The 25603-nt window shown below is 45.8% G+C and overlaps 1 protein-coding gene and 1 long non-coding RNA gene across 3 annotated transcripts; one reads left to right on the plus strand and one right to left on the minus strand.

Annotated features, from left to right (window-relative positions):
• Nucleotides 1–8011: 8011 nt before the first annotated feature.
• On the minus strand, nucleotides 8012–13606 carry ACTC1 (actin alpha cardiac muscle 1). Of its 2 annotated transcripts, none has more exons than XM_081152229.1 (7): nucleotides 13158–13606; nucleotides 12503–12653; nucleotides 11033–11357; nucleotides 10213–10374; nucleotides 9896–10087; nucleotides 8914–9095; nucleotides 8012–8338 (listed from the first exon to the last, which is right to left on the minus strand). In XM_081152229.1, exons 2-7 carry the CDS (start codon nucleotides 12629–12631, stop codon nucleotides 8195–8197), a joined length of 1134 nt encoding a protein of 377 aa, XP_081008355.1. In that variant the 5' UTR covers nucleotides 12632–12653; nucleotides 13158–13606; the 3' UTR covers nucleotides 8012–8194. The 2 variants fall into 2 exon arrangements, with proteins under 2 accessions (XP_081008355.1, XP_081008356.1); XM_081152230.1 differs by lacking the exon at nucleotides 13158–13606 and adding an exon at nucleotides 12829–12997.
• Nucleotides 13255–19269, plus strand: LOC308564265. The gene is made up of 3 exons (XR_013999915.1): nucleotides 13255–13393; nucleotides 16898–17086; nucleotides 17797–19269. It is a non-coding gene; the product is annotated as an uncharacterized lncRNA (long non-coding RNA).
• The last annotated feature ends 6334 nt before the right edge of the window (nucleotides 19270–25603 follow it).

Below are 25603 nucleotides of genomic sequence, written 5' to 3' on the forward strand. Positions count from 1 at the left end.
TGTCAAAACTCGTTGAACTGCTTTCTTAAAATGAGCACATTTTATTGTATGTAAATTACACCTTAATAATGTTAATTTAAAGCGAAAAATAATGTTAATTTAAAGCGAAAAATAATGTATGTGATGTGAAGAAAATGAACCAAGAGTGGAGGCGAGATGGGAGTCCAGCTCAGACGAGGTGTCTCAGGAAGGCCTCTCTGTGGAAGGAGGTCCTCCAAGCCGAGGAAGAGGCCCGCGCAGAAGGAATCGCACGAGCAAAGCCCTGACCGCTTTCCTTACTTTTCCTGCAATAGAGGACTTTATTAAGACAGAAGTCATACTTTTACTTTTCCCCGGAGAGAAGGTATATGCAGCCAGATGATCCCACCAAAGTCCTTCAGGATGAGGGTACAGATAACTAAGTGCTAAGGGTATGGGGTTTCTTTTTAAGGTGATAAAAATGTTCTAGAATGGACTGTGGTGATAGTGGCACTTACCTGTGGATATACTAAAACACAGTTGAATTGTGCACTCTACATGAGTGAACTATATGGTATATGAATTATATATTGAAGCTTTTAAAAAAAATAATAACTCTATGATGAGGCAAGTTTTTGTGCAAAGTTTAGACATAGACTTTAGCAAAGAAACCTGGGTGAAATCCTTCATTTTTACTTTCTTAGCATCCAACTCACATGTTGAACCAATAAGATGTAACAGGAGTAACTTCAGATAGATTTTCTATTTCTTTCTTATGCCCAAGAAAAACAAAACTCCCCCTGCCCCCCCCCAAAAGTGGAATAAAATTAATAATAGAGTTCCATTTCTGACAGCATGCCACATTGAACACCCCAAAAAACAGTCCCAACAGAAATAACAAAAATTATGGATTACATTTATCATTTTAAATGTATTATTCAGCTGGCATAACCAATTCTAAACAAAGTGAAATCCTGGGGAGGTGAGTGTTCAAAGCTGATGACAAGAGTCAGAATAAGCTGGGTGATGCAGTGGCAGCAAACGCAGTCTCGGTGGGTTGAACATAACAGTTTATTTCCCACTCATGCTTCATGTCTGCAGGGGTCCTGTCATCCTAATGGGGACCCAGGCTGACGGAGGCTTCCATTCATTCCATTCAATACATGCACACTGTGGCAGATTCCTTAGATCATGCTTCATTCTCTTAGAGTGTGGGTATATATTTTATTTTTTTGTATACTCCTGTTAAGATTTATATTTAAAGTAAGCACTCATCAAGTTCTTCCTACTGAATCCCTCACCCCTCCCAGCCTACGGTTTTCTGTTTAAAAACGGGAATCCTCATATATTTCAGTGATGGAGCTCCCTTTCATGTATTAAAATCAAACCAGTTATTATAACACAATGGAACTGACTCCGGGGTAACGGCTATAAAAGAGAATGTGGCTACCCTTTACTGTAAGATTTAAACAGTGGAGAGGAGGCCAAGAGTGGCATGAAAAGTGCTTCCTGCACTGAGAATTCAGGAAGCCAGTTTAGATTTTTTTAAGGCCCTGTAATGTAAGGCCATAGTGATTACTAATTAAGCTCTTTAACCCTTTATCATGGAGTAATACTTGTTCTTAGTTCATGCATCTGTGGAGGTCAGTCTGTCCTTTGGCATATGAAGGACAACCTTGCTCTATATTCTTGGCCTTTGGAGTATGTCCTCTCTAAATTCTCTTGAGCTACTGACTCTTTCAGTGAGGATCGCTGCTCAATAGACCATTCTGGACCCAGATCCAGAATTTGCCTTCTTTAATTATCATTCAATGGACCACTTCTCTTCTCTGGAAATGTCATCAGCAAAAAACATATCCTCTCATATCAAATCCAAATTTCCACACTTGTCTTTCAGTTTTTCCAAAATACACACTCACAAACACACGTGTGTGTATGCATATATATGATTATATAATATATACTAAATAAAATATGAGAATATTAATAACAACAATTATAGAACATTAATTAAGGTCTTACTATGTGCCAAGGCCTGAACATAAGATCGACTTTATCCCATTTAATCCTCACAGCAATTTTGAAGGGCTGTTCTAGTATCATTTGTGTTTTATGAGCAAGTACACAGCACATATGTGTTTCCAAAACCCATGCTCTAGCCCTACTGGGCCCCAATTGACCTCATTGCTACATCCCAACACATACCCCCTGCTCTAGTCAGGTCTCCCCACCACCTTTTTGTCCCCAAAACCACCCTCTGCTCGTTCAGTCTACATCTCTTCCTCCCAGCAAACCCTTAACACTTTTCAAGACCCAGAGCAAACCCCATCTTTGGATGATGACTTCTTTCTGATATAGGACTGAAGATGTGTTTGAATCACCTTGAAATCTGAATTTCCTTGAAAACACGTAGACTACTCAAGCCAGTAGCCCTTCTTTCACCTGCCCCTTTCCAACCCAGCTACACATCCTGTCATTGCTGCTTATGGAACCCATCTCAGCTTTGTCCACACTTCTCTCCATCTCCAAGTCTTCCTTCAGGCCCATGCCCCAGCATCTGCACCAATGTAAGAGCCTGCCAGTGGTTTATTTGCCTCTACTCTTGCTTTTCCAATCCAGTCCCCACGTAGCACCTAGAATGAGCTTTTAAAATATATGTTATATATTTTCATGCTTAAAACCCTTTATCATTATTCTGTCACAGAATAGAATCCAAGCTTCTTATCACAATCTAAAGGCCCCGTAAGACGAATGTTCTGACCATGTCTCCAGGGTCTCTTACTCTCCCCCTCATATCCCTATCACTGCCCATTCACTTGGCTCTGCTCACTTCTTTAAATATGAAAGACTCTCTCATCTCAGAATCTTTGCAGGTGTTATTTTCACTACCTGCTTTTTCTATTCTTCAGGTCTCAGATTTAATGTTAGTCTGGTGTTGAGTAATACAAGTAAAGGATGGGTAAGTGTCATGATAATAGGAGAGGTAGGGAGAATGCCTTGGGTTGCCAACATTGGGTGGAAGACACTAAAAGAATCCAAAGGGTAGATCCTAGAGTGAAAGATGTTTTGGGAAATTTGACAAAATAGTCAAAATAGTCAGGTTTGCTTTTTGATTGTTGTTTTTAATTCTCACCTGAGGATACTTTTTTCCACTGATTTTTAGAGAGAGTGGAAGTGAGGAAGGGAGGGAGAGAAATGGAGAAAGGGAAACATCGATGTGAGAGAGACACATCGATTGGTTGCCTCCCACACACGCCCTGACTGGGCACCGAGGATGGAACCTGCAACCCAGGTACATGCCCTTGACCCGGGACCAAACCCGAAACTCTTTGGTGCGCAGGCAGACGCTCTAACCACTGAGCCATACCAGCCAAGGCAAGGCAGATTTGCTTTTAAATTTCCTTCATAGCCCACCCTACATGACACTTAGCCTGTCACTATCCAGTAGTATTTCCAAAGTTCTTCAAGTCGTCTTTCTGTGTTAAACACTAAACTGTTCACCCAACTCCTTGCTTGTACTTGACTCCAGAGTCCATTTCTCATTTACTATTAATGCCACATTTTAATTCAGCTTTACTGCAACCTTCCCTTGGGTTTGTTTTCTTTCTGTCTCCCCTCTCCAACCCTGATTCCCATGGCAGAGCAGTAAGCAAACAGCACTGCAGAGGAACGTGCAGATGACGCCTCCTTAAGTCTCACTTGACTCAGCTCCCCTTCCCAGGCAGGGGAGCAGGCCCAGAACCCTAAGGACTTGAACTGAAGCTCTTTAGTCTCCTAATCAACCTTTCTCGCATCTATTGCACACAGAGCTGATGAGTGAACTGCAAGAAATATCTTCCAGCATCAGGCTCACCAGTGACCAAAGATATACTTTAGCAACCTCCTCAAGAGTTTTTTTTCCTGCGTCTTTTTAATGTGAATTTGGTTGCTATAGCAACAGCCAAGCTCTGCTGAAGGAGAGCTTCCTTGTGTAATGAGCCTGGAAGTCCTTAAGATGAATATAGACAGCCTTTGCTGTTTTAAGCCTAAAAAATTTTTTCCCTACCTACCAGTTACTAGGAAATATTTATAGTATTTTGATCATGTCGATCATAAAACAAATCTGACTTATTATATATCTTTTTAAACACCTGGCTAAATTGGCCATATAGAGAGCTTTGGGTTCCTGCGTCCCTGGGTCACACTGGAGTCTGGAAAAAAATTGATCAATCACAAGCATCACCATCCTAGATTCTTATTCTTGCTTCCCAGTTTTATTCGAGTCAAATCATTGCTCTTCTCAAGCCCTTCTCAGGGCCTGCTAAATCAAATAAAACTCCTGAATTGGACGTTGGAGCCTTCTAATAATTGATTCCCCTACAAACTACTATAACTTCTCTGGTTCTAGCTCATTGGGTATGGTGTTTATGCCAGTTTGTACCCTTCCTTTGGAGCATTACCCCTGTCCCACTCAATAATATTGATGGGTCTCTATGGTGGGGATAATATGCCTCAGTCCTCAAGCCTGGCCAGACTGAGATTTATCTGGAATTTTTGTCAGAGCTACATGGGAAGACACTCTTTTTTTTCTAATATGTTTTTATTGATTTCAGAGGGAGAAAGGGAGAGGGAGAGAGAGATAGAAACATCAGTAATGAGAGAGTCATTAATCATTCCCCTACTGGGTGCATTCCCCTACTGGGGACTGAGCCTGCAATTCGGGCATGTGCTCTAACCAGGAATCCAACAGTGACCTCCTGGTTCATGGGCTGACGCTCAATCACTGAGCCACACCGGCCAAGCAGAAGATACTCTTTTGGTACAGAGGCTGATAAGTTGGTAGACTATGAATCTTAGGCCATGATGCCCAACATGTGGGAAAATCCTCTCTTAGTCTGTTTGGGCTACTATAACATACTAGCACAGACTGGGTGGCTTAAACAATAGATATTCATTTTCTCATAGTTCTGGAGCCTGGAAGTCCAAGATCCAGGTGCCAGCAGGATTGTTGTCTGGTTAGGCATCTCTGCCTGGCTTATAGATGGCTAACTTCTTGCTTTATTTTCACCTGCCATTTCCTCTGTATGTGCACAATCCTGGTGTCTCTTCCTCTTCTAATAAGGGCACCAGTCTTACTTGATTAGGACCCCAACTTATGACCTCATTTAGCCTTAATTATTTCCTTAAAGGCCCTGTCTCCAAGTATAGTCATATTGGGAGTGTCAGCACATGAATTTTGGGGGCATACAATTCAGATGCCATAGAAGAAATGGAGTGAAATGTGGAGTCCCAGTGGCATTGTTTTAGGCCCTGCGTATAGTAAATCAACCCCACCCTTCTAAATATTTTGTTTTCTTTGCAATTTTTAAAAATTGATTATTTAAACACATTTACATAACAACCATTGCTAAGAAATGACCATTGTTAAGAAAAATGACTAAAGGTGTTTTGGTGTGTTAGAAATCAACAAAAACACTCTTGCTATTATAAATTGAGCAGAAATATCATGATCTTTTTTTTTTTTTTACATTGCATCTTAACCAAAGATGTATTTAGCTTAGACATCGCCATTATTTTACACATGTGAGGGTGGCCTTAAGAAAAACTCTGCTGCCTTAGTACTTTCCTTAAGCACAATATTTTATTTTATTTTTTATTAATCTTCTTTTTCCATTGATTTTTAGAAAGAGTGGAAGGAAGGACAAGGGGGAGAGAGAGAGAGAGAGAAACATTTATGTGAAAGAAACACATCAATTGGTTGCCTCTTGCACACGCCCAACCAGGGCGGGTATTGAACCTGCAACCTAGGTATGTGCCCTTGACCAGGAATCAAATCTGTGACCCTTCAGTGCATGGACTGACGCTCTAACCAGACAGGGCCTTAAGCACAACTATTAGAAGACTAACTTGTTCTCATATCTCATACCTTGTCATTAAGCAGAGACGAAAAAACTCTGGAATTCAACAAGAATATGTGTGCTTACCACTTCTGAAAGCTGATTCTAAAAGCTTCTACTTTTAAGTAGAAATGATAATACTCATTCCCTTTCCATATATACATTCCCAAGCCAGTTGTCTAAACTTAAAGTATTAATATATTTAGAGCTTAAAATTCATAATACTTATGGTACTCAATCTGAGATGGAAAAAAAGACACAGAGACTGGCTAAATCATATCTCCCCATATTTGCCCCAATCCATGTCTATGGCTGAAACCTAGCTTTTAAGCCAATTTATCTGGGTGACAGGATACAATTGAAGGGAAAAAGGTAAAATTTACAGTAGAGTTTATGTCTTATCTATAGAAAATACTACCAAATTTATTTATTACTTAACCCTTAACGCAGGGGAAAACTTCCATTCAGCTGTGCTAAATATGGAGCTCTAAATTCTGAGCTTCTTAAGGACAGAAAGTGTGCCCTGATCTCTCTTTATGTCTCCTGCACCTACTATCTTGCTTGGCCCAGATTCAGGAATCAAGAGATATGTTTCAGTCCTGGCCAGATAGCTCAGTTTGTTGGAGAGTCATCCCGATACACCAAGATCGCATGTTCAGTCCCCAGTCAGGGCACGTACAAGAGGCAACCAAGGGATGCATAAATGAGTGGAACAACACATCTTACTGAAGATGTGTCTGATGAGCCTGAAATACCCCCAATTTTCAACCCAGACTTCCAACGGGTGTGTGATAGAATGGGGTTGCTCCTGATATGCCATGACTAAAGTTTTATGTCCACATGTTTGTTTATAAGTTTAGCTTAAAACTAAATTTTATGACTAAACTAAACGTTATGACTAAAGTTTAAAACTAAATTAGTTTTATGACCAAAGATGGTTTTAGAAGCACCATCAGATTGAATGTCAGAAAATCTGGGTTCTTGTCTGGGGAATTCCACAAACAAACTGTCTAACATTGTGCCAGTTGCTTAATCTCTCTGTGTCTCTTTTCCCTCGTCAATAGATAAAAGTTTAATTAAGTGCTTCCAAATACTCTAACAGTTCATTAACAATTAATTTGAAAATGAAAAATTTTAAAGCACCTGCAATGAAGTTGAAATCTACCTCTCCAAATGGATTTCCTAAAAATTCGTCAGCTCCCACCAGCCTACCCTGTATGCTGGCTTCTGCCCCATTCCTTCCACTGAGATTTCCTCCCTGCCCTTCTCACCTCTCCAGTTATTCACCATCCTCACGACCCAGACCAATGTCTGTCTCCTTAAAGCCACACACATCGGGAGTTTATGTGGAGTGTATGCGGCCCCTCAAGGACAGAGCATAACTTACTGTTTTGGGTGCTGTCCCCAGCCCTCCCCCACCATATTGCAGAGCCCGGCATGGAGGAAAAGGAATATTGTGGCTTTCCCCTCCCTTCCCTCCCTCAGGATTTCATAGCCTTAAGTCTGCTCAACCCAAGACCCCAAGATTCCAAGCAAGTAAAGAGACTGAAGACCTTTGTCCCACAAGTTAGTCACGGAGTAGGCCAGAGTTTCTGGCACCTGTTGCCTCTTGTCTGTTTTGAACCTGCACATGGTCCTGGACTTGTTTAGGGGGCATTTGGAGTGGGTCATGCCAGGCTTAACTGTCAGCTGGCTTCTGCGTCTCACTGCCAACATGCATAGTCCTCAGGAAGACAACTGAAGAGTCCAAGAATTGAGAATTTAAGCTAATTTACATAAAATAATCTTTGACTTTCTCACTACCAATATATATGTGCTCTCTGCAAAGTTACAAAAACAGCTGCAACACATGCTCAAACAATAATTTTCACTATCCTTCATGGAAACTAATCTTAGAGAACTGTTTTAATTTCATTTCTTGCATATCTGAAGTTAAACCTAATCTACGTTTCAGATATGAAATAGGTTCATGAATCTATCCCAAAGTGTAAAATCAAAATTCAGTGTCATAACTCCCAGCTCAATGTCACACTAACCCATTTGATGATCTTTGTGGTCCTGTCATATGACAATGTACACGGTGTCAAAGCCGTCAATCTAGGAGTTCACAGTCTGAAATACACGAGCACTGGCCGTACCCCAAGCCTGCCCCCCAAAAGGAAGTAAAAGAGGCTTTTGTAGGTTGCAAGTCCTGGTCTGGTTTATTTATAAAGCAATAAATATTAGAAGCACAAATAAATTGCACGTGTGTAAACAAACTGTACAATGGTTGATGAGAGATGAGGGAGGGTGGGTCGGGAGACTCCAAGAAGCATAACACTGTCATCCTGAATGTAAGGTAGACTAAGGGAGGAGGCCCCTCAGAAGCATTTGCGGTGGACAATGGATGGGCCTGCCTCGTCATACTCCTGCTTGCTGATCCACATCTGCTGGAAGGTGGACAGGGAGGCCAGGATGGAGCCCCCGATCCAAACAGAGTACTTGCGCTCGGGGGGAGCAATAATCTGCGGAAAGAAAACAAACACTTCCAGGGACCTCTGAAGTTCCAAGCAACAGAGCAAGCCACACGTTGGAGAGACTCACAGAAAAATATCAGCTATTGGTTCACTGTAACGTCAGACACTTCATACCACAAATTAATATGGCTGCGTCAAGTAACTTTTCCTCTACATTATTTGTGTCATCAAAGACTTTACAAATAGAGTTCCCACTTCTCTGAACTCAAGAGCAATGTGGCAACAAGCTAAAAAACACTTCTCTGAACTTGAGTATAATGTGGCAACAAGCTAAAAGCCTCAAAGTTGGGAACTTTTAAAATGTGTTCAAAGATTTAGATGGTGTGTTTTTTTCTTCAAAGATTTGTTTTTATCCACTGCTTTAAAGCACTTAAAAAGTCCCCTATCTTGGGAAAAGTGCTAGCAAAATCAGAACAAAAAAGTGCTAGAAAAAGTGCTAGAGAAGCTAAAAGATAAAGTTTTTAGTAGACAGGAAGCTCAGTGTAAGGGGAAAGGAGTTAGGAATATGTGCTGCTTGGAATATCAAGACCTGCTTGGGCTCCCCCAGGCGCAGAAGTCTTTACCTTAATCTTCATGGTGCTGGGAGCCAGGGCAGTGATTTCCTTTTGCATGCGATCAGCAATCCCAGGGTACATAGTGGTACCTCCAGATAAGACATTGTTGGCATACAGGTCCTTGCGGATATCAATGTCACACTTCATGATGCTATTATAAGTTGTTTCATGGATGCCAGCAGATTCCATACCTAAGAACAAGTTTTAAAAAAAATCACAGTGCACTTGGGCCAGGGGGCCAGGGTGGAGGGGTGAGAACAGGACTCCTCTGTGTTGGTAAACCATCACCATTTGTCTCTGAAACATATGTTCCTTTATTAGAGACACTGAAGGCATTTGGGGAACAGGTGTCCCTAAACGTGCTCACAGTTAGGCCACAAAGACTGCCAAGAAACGAACAATTGTATCTAGCACCTGTTTGGAGTGAACACTTGCTGTATCCACCAGATATATGAAGATGTATTGGCAAATAATAAGACACACATTTAAGTTAAATTCATGCAAGTTTTATTTAGGGACCAAAATAAGATCTTCACAAGCTTCCTCCTGTAAATCATTCCTTAGGTAAGATGTTTGGTGGCATATACATGTCACTCCAGTTATTCCTAAGTGTTGCATTCAACAATGAGTAACTTAAAAGGAAAGTCCAGCTACTTGGTAATGAAGCTTATTGGAATAAACAGCACTCTTGAGTAATCGCCCCTTTCCTGCAGATGTGGATTATTCAGTTCCTACTCTGTCTCATCCTTTCTTTTGAGATAAAGCCCGGGTGTCATCCTTTCATTATTTCACTACAACAGAACAGTGACGGCCATCCCTTTAATGAGCCATCCGAACCTGAGACTGAGCCGCATGGGACTCCCAAGATACGACATCTTTTCACTCAAGGGCCCATTAGCCCTTCTTCATCGCAACAGATTTTAACTCTGGGACCTCCCTCCCCAGATTTGCAGGGAAAAGCTGCGCCTCCGCAGCAGGCCCTACAACTCACCAATGAAGGAGGGCTGGAAGAGCGTCTCGGGGCAGCGGAAGCGCTCGTTGCCGATAGTGATGACTTGGCCATCAGGCAGCTCGTAGCTCTTCTCCAGGGAAGATGAAGAAGCGGCTGTGGCCATCTCATTCTCAAAATCCAGAGCAACATAGCACAGCTTCTCTTTAATGTCACGGACAATTTCACGTTCAGCTGCAGAAATAAAGGGTAGCCCTGTCAAGCTCTGAAGAAGGAAGTCAGCTGTGGGAGGTGGATGCACTCGCTGGTGAAGGAAAGAAGCAGACACATGCTATAGCACATGAGGTGCACACACTCACCCGTGGTGACAAAGGAGTAGCCACGCTCGGTGAGGATCTTCATGAGGTAGTCAGTGAGATCCCGACCAGCCAGGTCCAGGCGCATGATGGCATGGGGCAAGGCATAGCCCTCATAGATGGGGACATTGTGGGTCACACCATCCCCAGAGTCCAGAACAATGCCTGTCGGGGGAAAGAGACAAGCCTAAGGTAAATCCCTGATGACGACACCGCTTTTAGCCGAGTCAAAGCCTCCTTCCAATCTTGGCTAAGATAAACTAGCACTGGGCACGGATCCAGATAAAATTAGATCCCTTACGCACGGAGAATAAAAATGAGCATAATGAATGCTAAATCTGAAGCCAGCCATAGCTCATCCTTTTAAATATTATAGTAGAAAAATTTCCCCAGAACACTTTCAAATGACCATCCCTTTCATCAGTACATTATGTAAGTGTCCGGATGTGATTTTCTTTCCCCCCATCTTACTTACACGTGTTTCTCTCTCTTTTGACTCAGACCCCGTGGGGAATGTGGGCTCTCCCTGGGGCTGTTTGCCCAGGGGCCGTGATGGCATGAACACATGCCGATGACCGCGGCATTCCAGGCCGATACATTGTACGGAGGCTCATCATGTGACATCACATCGTTTCAACTCTTAGAAACCCATGCGCTCTGCAACTAACCTCGGGATATTACGGCTTCCTTTCTCTCCCAGCACTGACGCCTTCCCATGGAGTATGAGAGAAGGGTCATTCCTTTTCAGTTGGGGAAACTGATTCACAGCAAGGTCAGTGACTTGGGAATGTGATTAATCAGTGTCCCCAGAGCCCAAACATACCTGTGGTACGGCCAGAAGCATACAGGGACAGCACTGCCTGGATGGCCACATACATGGCGGGGACATTGAAGGTCTCAAACATGATCTGGGTCATCTTCTCACGGTTGGCCTTGGGGTTCAGCGGGGCCTCGGTGAGCAGAGTGGGGTGCTCCTCGGGGGCCACGCGGAGCTCATTGTAGAAGGTATGGTGCCAGATCTTCTCCATGTCATCCCAGTTGGTGATGATGCCATGCTCAATGGGGTACTTGAGAGTCAGGATACCTCGCTTGCTCTGGGCTTCGTCTCCTACATAGGAATCCTTCTGACCCATACCCACCATGACTCCCTATAGGAAGAGAAAGATGGTAAGATCAAGCTTCTCCCATGTCAGGGGTATTACTGATGCCTTATAAATTTACATCTAACTGCCCAAGTCAAGGAATACCTCATGAAGACCAGAAACAACAAACAATAGGATTTCACCCCAATTTAGAAATATCACTTAAAATCAGTCTAGTTAGTACCTATCCCCCCCACTCCTCCCTCCTAAAAAAAGGTATAATTCTATTATTTAGAATATGGGGGGGGGGACGACAATGCTATTTCACTGAAGTTGAGCCTTACCTCGTTTTAAAAATAACATAATGCCTTCATTAAATTATTAAGCTCATCACTCATGTCAACTAGGATATAAATGACTACATTGTGAAATGACTGAATTAGTGACATGTATTTCTCCTAAGAAAAGATTTTGACATTCATCAAGCAGGGACGGGCTGATATGCCACTATCAGGCTGCCAGTGGAATCCAGCCTGCCCACAGCCGTCCTGCCCATCGCTCCCTGGCACCGAGGAGCAGAGCTCTCCGGTTTGGCAGCCTTTCTGACCAGGCATGTGGCAAAGCCAGGGAGGGTGGCAGTCCTCTTAATAAACAAGGTGGTATGTCACTATCACCATGGCACTTACTGACTCTGTCACGTCTGGCTTCTAAAAATGCAACAGCCAGGAAGCAGATAGATTACATCTTTGGGAGCTCTGTGAACTGGTTGCGAACAAGAGCCAGGAATGTGCCCTGGCTCCTGGGTGGTTGAGAAGTTTTATTATGATGTTTTGAACTGGACTGAAGAGAAGCCAAGGAAAAAAGTGAAGTGTACAAAAGATAGCGGAGAAGACACGGAGGGCGAAATATGCAGGTGGGGAGTGGAGGAGAGAAGCTGCGCCTTTCACACCAGGGAGCTGGGCCCTTGGAGAGCTGCATCCCTGAAGTGAACGCGGGGAAACGCACGTTTCACACCCTCCTTCAGTGCGGGTGTGAGAATTGCCCGCCTAGGTCGGACTTGAACCTAAGTCATCTTTAACTTATTCGACCTAAAGAGGTCATGAAAGCAGGGGGCTCAGGGGAGACAGTTCCTGGATGGCGGGCAGAAGGGGTTGCTGGAGGGCTGCGGGCGGGGCTGGGGACCGCGGGGGACGGGGGCGGGCGGGAGGTACCTGGTGGCGCGGGCGCCCCACGATGGAAGGGAAGACGGCGCGGGGCGCGTCGTCGCCCGCGAAGCCGGCCTTGACCAGCCCGGAGCCGTTGTCGCACACCAGGGCGGTGGTCTCCTCGTCGTCGCACATCTCGGCGCAGCTTCAGCGGGGTCTGCGGGTGGAGCAGAGGGGGGTTGGCCCAAGCTCCGCGCGCGCAGCGCTGGCCCCCTCCGCGCCCCGGGGGGAGAGGAAGCGCCGAGGGGTTTGGGGGTGGGGGCGCGGGCGCCCTCAGCCCCAGGCGCAAGGGGGGACAGTCCCCTCTTACCAGGTCCTCCCCAGCCCCTTACGTTTTTGCCTTTGCACAGACTGGGAACCCATTTCGTCCCCATCAGCACGCCCTGCATGCCCGTGCCCCAGCTGGAGAGCGGGGACCCCGAACACCTCGAGGGGGACCGTGGGGCCCCCCTTCCGCGCGCCCCTCTCCGGTGACTGCCCAGGACGCAAGAAGGGAGAGTCACATGGAAAAGTTTGGTCTCTTAAGAAAAAAGGGCCGGAGCGGCGGGAGCGCGGGGCTCTGGGTCTGAGACGGCCGGCGGCGGGCGGGTGCGGGGCGGGTGCGGGGCAGGTGCGGAGCGGGCGCGGGCGCGGGGCGGGCGCGGCGGCGGCGCTGACTCACCGTCGGCGGTCGGGCTCGCTGGGCTGGGCGGCGGCGGGCGCTGGGTGCGGGGCGCGGGGCGCGCTGCTTTATAGCGCGCTGACGGACGGGGTCAGTTGGAGCTGCCGGGGGCAGGGGTGGGGGGCCCGGTCGGCCACCTTGCCTTATTTGGTCGCCTTCGCACCACTGAGGAGCGCCGAGGCCATTCATGGAGCCAAGGACAGGGGAGAGGATCAGCCGGGGGCCCCCCAGACCATGTAAGGAAGGGGAGGGGGCAGCCAGGGGGACGGCCAAATAGGGAGCTGGGGAGGGGCAGGCCGCGCGGGGTCGGGGGCAGGGGAAGACTCGGTGACGCCAGCCCCCCCCCCCCCCGGGGGCGATCCCTGGGTGTGCTGCGGGCCGGTGCCTCCGGGGCCCCGCCAGCCCGAGGCGATAAGCCGCCCGGGAGCGGGAGGGCCGGCACCCCGCCCCCTGCTGAGGGGTCCTGACAGCTGGGCCGGGGCAGCAGGGGAGCCACGCAGCTCCTGGTCGGCCAGGCCTGGGCGCCGGAGGGGCAGGGCCCGGGCAGTCCTCAGGGGCCCGCCGGGCACCACAGCGGCGCATTCGGGTGGCCAGGAGGACACCTGGGGCAGGGCACGCTTCTGGTCCAGTCCCCTCCAGTCTGAATGGCTTTACTTCAGGAGCGGGGGCTGTGCTCCTCTGGAGCAGAAAGCTGAGATCAACCAAGGCCACCTTGGTCCCCAACCCATGCCCGGCTCAGGGGCTGGCCTGGGGAAAGGCCAAGGAGAGCCACGGTGCCAGCCTCGCCCGGTCTTGCTGGAGAAGGGGTCAAGTTTACCCCAGACCAGACACCAGGGAGCTCTCCTCCATGCTGCCTGGGTTCTGCTCACACTCAGGCTCCGGTCTTTATCCAAAAATGGACCCCCTGCTGCCAAATCAATGAAGAAAGAAATGCCAAAAGTAGCTGGTGGAGAGATGATCATCTGTAAACGGGGAGGGCAAAGCCCTTCACTGCAGGTGGAGACAAGACCGAGAGAGCAAACCCTTGCCAAGAGAACGGCAACCTCAACCATATCATACCGACGAGCAGCATCGCCATAACCCGCAATGAGTTAGAAAAGCAGTGCCGGGGCCCTGGAACTAGTAAAGGAGAGTCTGCATTTTAGCCAGATGCCCAGTGGATTTATATGCACATTAAGTGTGAGAAGCACTGGTATAAATGAGTGATATCAGCTCCTTCATAGAAACAGATTTTGGGACTTTAGAGAAGGGAACAGAAAGACGACGTGAAGTGGGGAGAGGGGCCTAAGATCAGAGAGACATGGGAAGGACACAGACCTCTAGTTTGCCCTGGGGTGCCCTGCATTCTCAGTTCTTGACTGGCACTTTGATTTTTAATGCTTGTGTTTTTCCTCCTGTTCACACCAGTTAAAAATAGAAAACTGGGCACAGGCATCCATCTCTAGAGTGGTCTCGGATTGATATGCTGAGGAGGCCTGCTGATTAGATACTCGTCCTGGCTGGGGAATGCTGGGCCCTCCCGGCTGAGCTCCCCAACCATGTTTGGGTTAGTCTGGAGAAGAAAGTGGGGGCCGCTGGGTGATGGAGCCAGGTGAGGGGCCTGGCCGGGGTCTCCGCCCACCGAGCAGTAGGCCTTTCACAATGAAAATGACAGGATGCAAAGAGCAGAGCTGCCTCTGCTCAGGCAGATGCAGAAAACCCAAGAAAAGGGAGAAATGGTGTTACAGCCACACGGCCCTGGGTTCAAATCCTGCCTCTATCACTTACTACACCCTTATTTGTTCCTGGGCAAGTTGGGTCACTTTCTTGAACCCCAGTTTCCCTTCTGAAAAGGGTCAAAATAACTCTTTTCTGGCAGTGGTTATTAATTATTGTAATAGTTAGAGACACCTGGAAAAAAGACGATAAAAGCAAATTTTAACGATTACAATTCAGTCATAGTGATACTTTTGGAGGCAGCTGTAGCTCTCACTTTTGAAGAATTGGGTCAGTTTCATTTATCTATTGATTCAGTGAATGTTTATGAGGCAAGAACTGTGCTAGTCACAGGGATGCAGGGATAAATAAGACAGAGCCCTCACAGAATGTGCTGCAGGGCAATTACAGGAAAGGCAGGGCCGATTATGGTACCTGCTAAGAAGGAAAGGGGGAATCACAGGGACAGTCACGACAAAAGGGAAACATCCAAAGTGGAGTAGGACTGACGTTCACAAGCATTTGTTTGAAAGACAGTTTCTGCTTGGGAGTGGCTCATGGCAGATTCCCATGTTCACAGCCATATGGGCAAAGGGAGCTCCTGGAAAGTCGGGCTTATCACTGAACACCATGGTTATTGACCTGAATCCTTTGCAAATAATTCCCTAGCTCAGGGGGCCAGTTCCAGCCCACCCACCTTCGGGTCAGTCTGAGTGGTAGGGGTGGGCAGGTCAGTGGAGCACTGAGGCCAGTTTCATGAAACAATCTTCACCCTTAAAATGTTTTTAAAGCAATTTCATTTTTTCCGCACTTAGAAAAAAATGTATTTTTCATATGCATTGTATTTGCGGTAAGAAAGAGCACCTTTTCCCTCAAAGAGCTGTGATGGTTCCATGTTTGTTCATTGTAATATTGTCCAATTTCTACATTTTAAAATTCTGAACCCTATTTCATATATTTTAAAATATAAGTCAGTGCCCAGCTGGCTTGGCTCAGTGATTGAGCATCGACCTATAGTCCAGGAGATTGCAGTTCAATTCCTGGTCAGGGCACACGCCCAGGTTTTGGGCTCGATCCCCAGTGCGAGGCATGCAGGGGGCAGCTGACAATGGCTCTCTCATCATTGATGTTTCTATCTCTCTCTCCCCCTTTCCCTTCCTCTCTCTGAAATCAATAAAGATATTTAAAAATAAAATAAAATAAAAGTCAGTGGGAAAGTACAATTCAATAGTGAGTTTTCATTTGACATAATTTTTCAGGGATCCAATTAATTTGAAAATTAAGATTGGCTTCTGTCACGCCTGCTTAAGTATGTAAACATGACTTTAAAAACTGTGGTAAAATATACATAACATAAAATTTACCATGTTAACCATTTAAAATTGTACAGTTCAGTAGTGGTAAGTACATTTATACTGCTGTGCAACCAATTCTGCATTTCTTTTTTTTTTTAAATATGTCTTTGTTGATTTCAGAGAGAGGAAGGGAGAGAGAGAGAGAAACATCAGTGATGAGAGAGCTGTCATTGATCAGTTGCCTCCTGCACACCCCCGACTGGGGATTGAGCCCAAAATCCAGGCCTGTCCCTGACCAGGAATCGAACCATCACCTCCAGGTTCATACCACTGAGCCAGGCGAGCAGAACCTCTATTTCATTTTTTATGCGAATTGTGCAACTAAAGTGATTTCAAAACCCAGGATGGCTCTGTCCTGCAGTTGGAAAACAAACAAACAAACAAACAAACAAACAAACAGAAACCTGGTCTATATCCTGGGAGGGGGAGGATTCAAAATCTGGCACCTGACTATGTGCCCTTTTCTTCACTACCACCCCAAATGCCCTCCAGTCCACTTGGGCTGCTGTCCCCAGAGTGGAATGCTAGAACCATTTGCAGGCAAATTACCTGGGCCGCCTAACAGAAACTCAGATTCCCTGGTTTCACCCGGGGACACTGAATCTGCCTTTTAAATGAGTCACCAGCCCTCTTCCCAGGTGATTCCCGGAGCTAGAGATTTAGCAGCACTGTCTGGCTCTTCCTCCTCAGGCCCACGGAACTTCGCCGAATGCCGCTGAAGCTGCCACTGCTGGCCAGAGTCCAGCTTGGCTGACCTTGAGCATCCCGGCGCGATGGCAAAGCCAAGGCGTGTCACCAGGGTCCCTGAGGGCCAGGGAGGCCCTCTGGGCAGGGACAGGCCATGAGGGAGCCGCGTAGGGCAGGCTGGAGGAACAGAAGGTGGGCCAGTTCCCGCTGCCCTTGCCTCAAGGGAAGCCTGTTTCACGCACCATCTGCTGGGATCTGGAAGGGAGCGCCCGGCTTCCTCCTGGCACTGGGGGATTAGCAGCTACTTATCCCAGCTGTTCCTCCATTCGGAGGTGTTGCAGCATTTACAGAGAAGACAGAAGCAGACTTCGCTTCTCCCCACGAGCTCTCCCCGTCTCCCCCTGCAGGCCCTGCATCCCACCCCTAGACCAGACCCTGGGGGTGGGGGTGGGGCCGGTCTTCCTAAACAATTCTGTCTGCTCCCCTACACGTTTGTTCACTCCCACTGCCCTGGGGCTGGAGCTGGGTTTCAGTTTTCATTAAAAGAAGAAAGTGACCTGACTGTGACGGATGCAGGCCCCCACACATCCTGGTGCTCAGAATTCAACATGTTCTGCAGCCTGCTTGCCCGTGTTTTACATGCAGCCACCACAGAGATCGCCCAGGGGGGAGGGCATTTCAACTCCATTAGACTCTGTTCTTGGCACACACTGGCAGTCCCTGCCCTCTGACAGGATAGGACGGGCTGTGATGAACCCTTTAATAAGATTTAGAAAAAGAAGACAAGGCAGGAGGTAGGGGGAGGCAGGAGCAAAAGGGAGAAGGGAGATCCTTTAGGGTCTTGGAGTCACGTGGGCCTAATGATCTCAAAGCTGAATTTTCACTCTTCCATCCTGGTGTAGGTCCGGGAAATCACAAAGGATTTCTAAAGGCTTTTCAATTCCATAAAAGGAGCCAGTCCTTGGAGAATGAAGTGCTGAAGCTCACAGGTTTCTGCTTGGAAGGTATTCTTCTGAGCTCAGACTTGGCTTGCTCCCCACACAGGCGGTAACTCTATTTATGGAGTATCAGTTTTTCAAGTGTTACCTGGAGCAAGCCTGCCTTTGAGAGCCCAGATGTGTCATTGCCCAACCTAAGCCTGACCGTGTTTCGCGCTCCCACAAGTGCAGGAGGGCCTGCGGAGGAGGTGAGAGCTGTGAGCTCACCGGTGCTCCTTCCTCCGGCCACTTTCGCTCACAAGCATGGGAATGTGGAGCCTGTCTCTTCCCCAGTGAAGAGCAGGCACACGTCTGACACAGGGTACGAGTGGCAGTAATTCTCATCACTAACATTCGCTGAGCAGTCAGAGGGGCCGTGCACTATCCTAGACTTTAGGTGTGCACATGGTTCAGGTGGAGTTTTCTAGGTGAAGCTGAACTGACTGCCAGCTGCCAGATCTGCAGAGCCGACACCAGTTTACAGAGCTGCTCTCTGATATGATGCCACCAGCTATATAAGAAATGCACCATCTTTATCACAGACAAGGTGTCACTGCCTCTATTGCAAGGATGTTGTCACAGGTGTTCATCAAAGGACACGGACTCCTTTTTGAGCCTCTCGGAAGAATTTCCAACTGACTCCAGGACCAAGAGCAGTTCTACTTAGTGACTGGCTTGTTTTCTTGTTTTGTTTTTTTAAATTTATCTTTGTTGTTGAAAGTATTACAGATATCCCTCTTTTTTCCCCCCATTGATCCCCTCCAACCCACATCTGCCTCCCCCCACCCCACGGCCATGACTGGCTTGTTTTGATCCTGTGGATCCTGAATCTAGTGACCAGCCAGGTTTTTCTTTGGGTGGTGGCTAAGAAAAATCCTAAACCACAGGTGTGGCCCAATTGTTAACATGATTATAAATTAATATGATTGACTTTACAGACCTGCCTCTATCTTTCATTTTTCGATCTCTCTCATTTTTAAGTTTTGTTGTCTGTCTTTGTAAGCTGCCATAGATCCTTTTGTGGGACAAGACAAAGGATGGAAGGATGCAAGGATGGATGGTTAGATGGATGGGTGGATAAGAACGCACTTTGGAGACAATGGAGAAAATATTTGCAATTGGAATTGGAGTGATCACTGTATAGGTAAATGTGTTTGTAGGTTTTTTCCATCCCAATGCAAGGGTGTATTGCTCAATAAAAACATCCATTGCCTATTCTGACTTCCCTCTTGACATCATGGGATGTATAACTGGCAATCTAAATTAACATTTTCCCCATTATAAAAATAATATGTGTTCTCTGTGGTAAACTAGGAAACATTAAACAGAAAAGCATGTCTGGTTGAGTTTGTAAAGCCCTATATTTTAACCCCCCTAAAATAAAGCTAAATGTGATATAAAATCTATGAGGCGTTGGCTTCCATAGCTACTTACAGCCGCTGGGTGGAGAAAAATAGTTTCCTATTCTGGTGATTTGCAAGAATGTACACTTGTTCTTCAGAGAGGTGTGCAATGCAAGGAATTCGAATTCAAAGCATTTCTTGATTTTACTATTATAATCTAGATTATCTCTAGTCAACAGCTGGGCCCAGAGAATGCCAAAATGGGAGCAGGCTCTGCCCTAGGGATTATACCATCCATATCTCACTTATAAACTTTAGTGGGTGGGTGTTAGTTTCCAACTCAGCTGTTGAACTCTTTCAAAGCTGCAGTCTAAAAAGAAGGACCTATCAATAACATAGAACTAAACCATATAAGTCTATTGCTGAAGATTTTTTCTTTATGTAGCTAGTCTGAAATCAGTTGTTTTGGGGAACATATTAGCAACTCCTCTTGGTTAAGACACAAATAACCAATTTATCTTAACTGCCACAGCCTCTGATTTAATTTCATAAATTCAAAAATAATAAAAATAAAGGCTTTGCCAAAAACCAGTCATCTGTGTTACTCAGGGGAAGGAAACAGAGGTTATGCCTCCAAAATAGAAACAACTGAAACACCTTCTCAAGCCACTTCTTGAGTGAGAATGCCGGCACTCACACAGATAAGTAGGCCTGGGTTCTCATGGCGTTGCAGAGAGAAGAGCCAGCCTTTGAGAATGGAGAAGAAAACAGCCACTAAACCATGATGTGGCTTTGAAAAATGATCAGAAAACAAATCCTGAGCATGGCCCAAAGGATGCAACAGAGTAAAGTAGTATATCACCAGAAAAATACCTGCAAGAACTCAGGTGAGAACATTCTTTACAGATAAACAAGAAGGGGGTCCCCTGTTAACCCTTCTGCAAGTTCTACTTAAATGTGCAACTTTCCAGGGAGATATTCGAGTTGTTTAATATTATAGTTCAATATTTATAATTGCCACAAAAGTCGTGCTAGGCTCATCTCTCCACCAATGTGTATAACCATCTTCTCTGTGTGTTTTCTGTCCAATGAGAGGAGGGCCCAGAGCCCTACTCCCAAGGGTGCAGAAAGGGAACCCTAGAACCTAAACTAAGCTGATCCCTGAGTCTGGCACAAACGGTCATGTCTGGTGTCCACTCAAGGATCACATCACTAAGCTACTGGCCCAAGGTGGTAGGTGGGGATGCGGAGAGGGGTAGGGAGACGGTGATGGGGAGAGTGAGGTATAATCCTTCCATCCTTCCACTCTTCCCATGAGTTTCTACCAGAATAGGAAACTGAAAATGATAAATCAGAAACACATACTGATACCAGTACAAGGGCTGAGTCTTTGCTTTCACACCGGGCAATGAAAAACCTTAGATAAATTGTGCTCATGATATCCAACTCAGGGATGTGGGCCCCACAATGGTAATGGAAGGAACAAAATTGGTCGATGAAGCAGAAAGTATTGTTTATTAGAACAGCTCCAGTGTTTTGGAAGTGCCCACACCTCAGGCCCAAATATCAAGCCCATCATTAATAACTGTATCTATATACAGTTAGACAGTTTCCTTTGATCTAGCTGAAAACTAACCTTGATTCTGACTACATATGAAAAGTTAAATGTTAAGCTTGCCTACCTTCTCACCTGGAACATGTTTGTGTGAATCTGAGAGAATCTGTCATGAGTAGAAGATTTGTTGTTTCTATTTTCTGTATGCCATAGAGCAGTCACATGGGTAGATCAAGTACCCCTGTCCAAAGCAACCAATTCAGTCACAATGATCTAGACAAGGTTCTAAAAACCCTAAGAATGACAGATGCTCTTCATTTTCTCAGGTATTTGTGGGTGTAGAAGGTCTAGAAAACATTTCATAATGTCACCACATAGAGGTTGTAATATGTAGGAATATACCATTTTTAAAAAAATAAGGGGTGCTAGGAAAATAGAGTACCCTATTGCCAGAGTCTGTGTCATTTCCAATAAAGTATCTTTTATCCCCCTTGTCTCTGTGAGCATTATTTAAATTCTCAGCATCCACCAAGAAGATGTCCAGGTCTCAGTGACTGATTTTGAACAAAGGGCCTCAAATAATTGCCTTGGGAAATTCAAGCTTGCTCTCACCTATGGGGAATCTCAAACATGTCCTTCGTCTCTCATTTTACAAATCAATCAGCAAAATATTTCAGGTCAAGAAACTCTTTGATTTGAAAGAGCGTTGTTCCTAAGTAAAATCAAAATAGTGAAGCTTATTGTGTAGATGTAGCTATGAACAAGGGAAAAGTTAATTTTCTAGCTAAATGGCATTCCCTTGAAATCACGGTGTGGTTCATTCAATCTGTCTAACTGCTATTAGTTAAATGCCTTCTTGGGGCAAAGCATTGTACTAGGTAGAACAAAGAATGTTAGAATGAATGAGACAGTGTTCACACACCAAGAAAATGTTTACACTACATTAGTTGTACACAGATCCGACCATCCACCACGAAGACTTGTGCTGAGCAGCATAGGAGAGAGATTTGACAAAGGCTGGCTGTGGGGATGGAAAAGGGGAGAGCCTTTCTCATTAGGTCACTTGGGCAAGGCCTCATGGTCTAGGGACTTGGAGCTGAGGCTGTGAGAGCTGACTCGTAGGTTCCTTCCCATCCCAACCCACACCCTTTCTGCATAATTTTGTAAATGAGTTAGAGAGAGCGGACAGGACTGTGGGGAGATAGAGAGGCTTCAAAGACATGACCAAAACTGGGGAAATAATTAGTAAGCTTTAGGGTATTGTGCTATATTTGTGACATTATTTTCTATCCTAACCATTTTTTTTCTTAATGACGAACACACACAGATATGTTGCTCCCTTTTGGAATAATTGCGATGTGTTCCGCAGGTGCTCACCGAGTGCCCGCCGCGTACCATGCGCCACCCGGTGTCCTCCCGAGATGACCGGGACGGCATCAAGTCAGAAGCGAGCACGCGACTGCGGGCGCCGCTGGCCTGGTCTGTTCAAATGAGAAGTGTGTGAAATGCGTGTGCGCGTGTGCGTGTGCCTGTGTGTGTGTTTGCAAGGGCAGCCTCTGCTTATTCATGAACTGAAAGCTGGCACAGGCCTGAGAGAGAGCTCGTCCCCACTCCGCCAAGGGCCTGAGAAGTTTCAAGGTCACCTGGACACAGACCCCTCTGACTGCTGAAGCTGTTTCCCAAAACCTCAGCAGACACCAAAACTGTCAGCGGAGGGCAGGGGGCAGACGGGCAGAAAAGGAGGACTCTCTTACATTTTCCACTGGATATTTATGTATTGTTTGACGATTTTCCAGAGGCATGTATTAATTTTGTAAAAGAAGAAAATCTGACTTAACGCCTTCTTGCTTCAGATGCAGGATGCTTTTGTCTTGCTTACCCAGTGGAGACATCTTCATAACAGCTTCCACATCGTTGAAGAAAGACACTGCATCCCACGTGCTCTTTGGATCTTTCACCAGCAGTGCGCATTTTAAAACTGTTTTTATTTTTGGTCAATAATCTAACTCTGCTCCAGGATTTCCATGTGCAATAAAATTTCTTTTAGCCAAATTGATTATGTGTTGGGTTTCTGTTTAAATGGAAAACAACAACCATTGTTTGGAGAATTAAACTCATCTAAATACACCCACGCAAAATGACAGAGAAGATCATTTAATTTGCTTCAGCAGTGATTTATAGGATATTCTCATTTTGAAAACAAATTCTTGTCACATACGATGGCATAATATATATGACAGATGTAGAATGTTGAGCTTATAAGGTCCTGAAAAGTTGCTATATTAATTGGTTGCAGGTATCAACACACCTGTTATCTATTTATTTCTCTTAAAAATCAAGTAGAGATCAGACCTCTGGTTTTGGCCAAGATGGAGCACCCTGTTTCTCCCAGGTTCTCCCTCTTACAGCTGTGGCCATCACAACAAGCAAACATGGGAAGACTCAGAGGAAAGACGGTGGTGAACTGCCCGGGGTCTTTGGCCCTTGAGAAACAGCATGGTGAGGAGTTCTGCTGAGGACGTTCCAATGTCTGTGGGCATGTGTGCTGCACCAGGTCCTGATGGCAGTAGGCACACCACAGGGTGACAGAAGACCCCAGAAGGAAGCTCTTCTTCACACTTGCTTAAGGTGGAATCTGGCACAATGAGCAGACTCAGCAACAGAACCTAAAGCGTGGAGAGGAGTGATGCTTCTGATGAATGGCAAGGTAGCTTTGAAAACACACCAGCTGAGCCACTCCAGGAGCAGGTGAGCACTTTGAACCAAAAGGCCTCTTTTGCAAACAAAGAGAGCTGTCCCACAGCTGTCACAAACTCACGGGGCCCGAGGGCCTGTGCTGGGCATTCCTAGGACAGGAGCAGAACTTAGAGGTTGGGAAGTTAGTTTCCTGCTCTGGTCCCGATCCACAGCTGAGCTGAATGGGACTTAGCCTGTGATGCAGCACCAGGGGAAGGCAGCCAGGAGGCCTGGGTGTTGGCAGCCAGGAGCAAGAGGCAAAGGCTGTGCAAATGACGGCCAGAACAGCAGCCCACACTTGACCTGGAGCACCTGAGTTACTCCCCAGGAACTCTAGGGAACGAAGAAGAGGTGGGAACCTAAAAAGCAGGCATGTGTGAGAGATGGGGAAGGGAACAGTGATAGTTTTGCAGATAGGGGCTCTCAAGCAGACAGAAATCTAGGCCAGTGCTCTCAATCTTGGCCACCCATGGAATCACCTGGGGAGGTGATGCCTGAGTCCTGCCTCCACGAGTCATGAACTGAGAAAGAATTCTTGTTCTGTAACAAATCATCTCCAGATTCTGTTGATTTGCACTGAAAAAAAAAAGGAGGTATGTGTATAAGTTGGAGGAAGGAAAAAAAGGGATGTGTTGCCTCTGCTTTGGGCATGAAGTGTTCACATATAACGTGTCAATACGATGGAAAACAATTTAACTTTGGCCACACAAGGGAGGAAAAATCACAAGTGTGTCAGAGACCTGTGCTGGCCCTGTCACTCTGCCCTCCTTCATCGCCAGGGCCAGCTTCCTGTCCTGTGCTAATTTATGAATTTTCTCTAGTGGAAAGTAGGATGTGAATCTCACCTCCAAAGTGAATTTGACGTGTTCAAGCTAAAGAACACATGGAAACAGAAAGAAAAAGCCACCAACTCACAGCCAAAGTTCTTTTCATTAAAGTGTCAGCAAGTCTTCAAAACTGATGTGTCCTATTTCTTATACATGAAAAGAAAATAAGATGACATGAGGTCAGGAAAATAAACACTGTATTTACAATTAGAAGCTCTTTTGGAGATGTGGTCATGGCCCTGTGTGATACCATATAGACTGAGCATTTCACGGGGCACCAGGAGGCAAAAAACAAAAACAGAAACAAAAACGCCTCGTTAAGGAAAAGGCCCCACACAGGTTAGAAAAATGCCCACATGATCTGGCCACCCTGTTACCCAACTGGGCGTCCTGGGGGGCCAGGGAGGGTCTCTGGGAATATTTGTCCTGCCCCCTTCTCCCCAGTTCCCAAAACCATACTTCTTCTGTTCAGCTAATTAAAGACTCATTTGGGATTATTAAGATATTTATTTTTTCCATTTCCCCCTGTAAGGGTAAACCTATTGTATTATAAATGCACATTATTCTTGTTTACTTAAGTTAAGTTTTATGCAGTTTGATCATCTAAAAGCAAAGATCTAGATTGGAACCAAAGTCAGTTGATCCTTTCTGCCCACGGGAGCTGGCTGGTGATGAAAGGAGGGGCAGTGGTGCCATTGGTATTGTCACACTATCTAATTTAGAACAACAAAGAAACAGAGAAGAATGCTAACTGGTACAGGGGACTAATACTTAGAAGACTACTGGGGAACTTGACAGTGAAAGGAAAAAAGTGTGTGTTATTTTTATCAAGTACCCTTCTGCAGGTAATTGTTGGCTGTCGTAAGTCCCTGTAGCTGGAATTCTGCATTGGGAGGCCACACCTCCAATATTCATTTGAGAGAAGTTTAGGACACAATCTCCAAGGATTTTGTCCAGACAATCAGTGTTGAATGGAGAAAGAGCTTACTACAGGTTGGAGTAATCAGGGGAGGCTTCCTTGAGGATGTAGTGTTTGGTCTTGAGTTATGAGTAGAGTTGACCAGGAGTACAGAAAAGGGAATGGCAACCCAAATAAGAGGCACAGAAAAAGCCAAACCATAGAGATGGAAAAAAAGTTCAAAATGTTTTCAAGGGAGACTAAGGAAAATGACCTGGCTGAAGCAGAGATGCTCAAGGATATAGCTTATAAATGCATTTAACAGTTTAATTAAGGGGAGAGAGAAAGATGCATTCCAATGACACACTTCCTT

The sequence above is a fragment of the Miniopterus schreibersii genome (assembly GCF_964146895.1).
Source record: "Miniopterus schreibersii genome assembly, chromosome: 1".
NCBI classification, from domain to species: domain Eukaryota; kingdom Metazoa; phylum Chordata; class Mammalia; order Chiroptera; family Miniopteridae; genus Miniopterus; species Miniopterus schreibersii.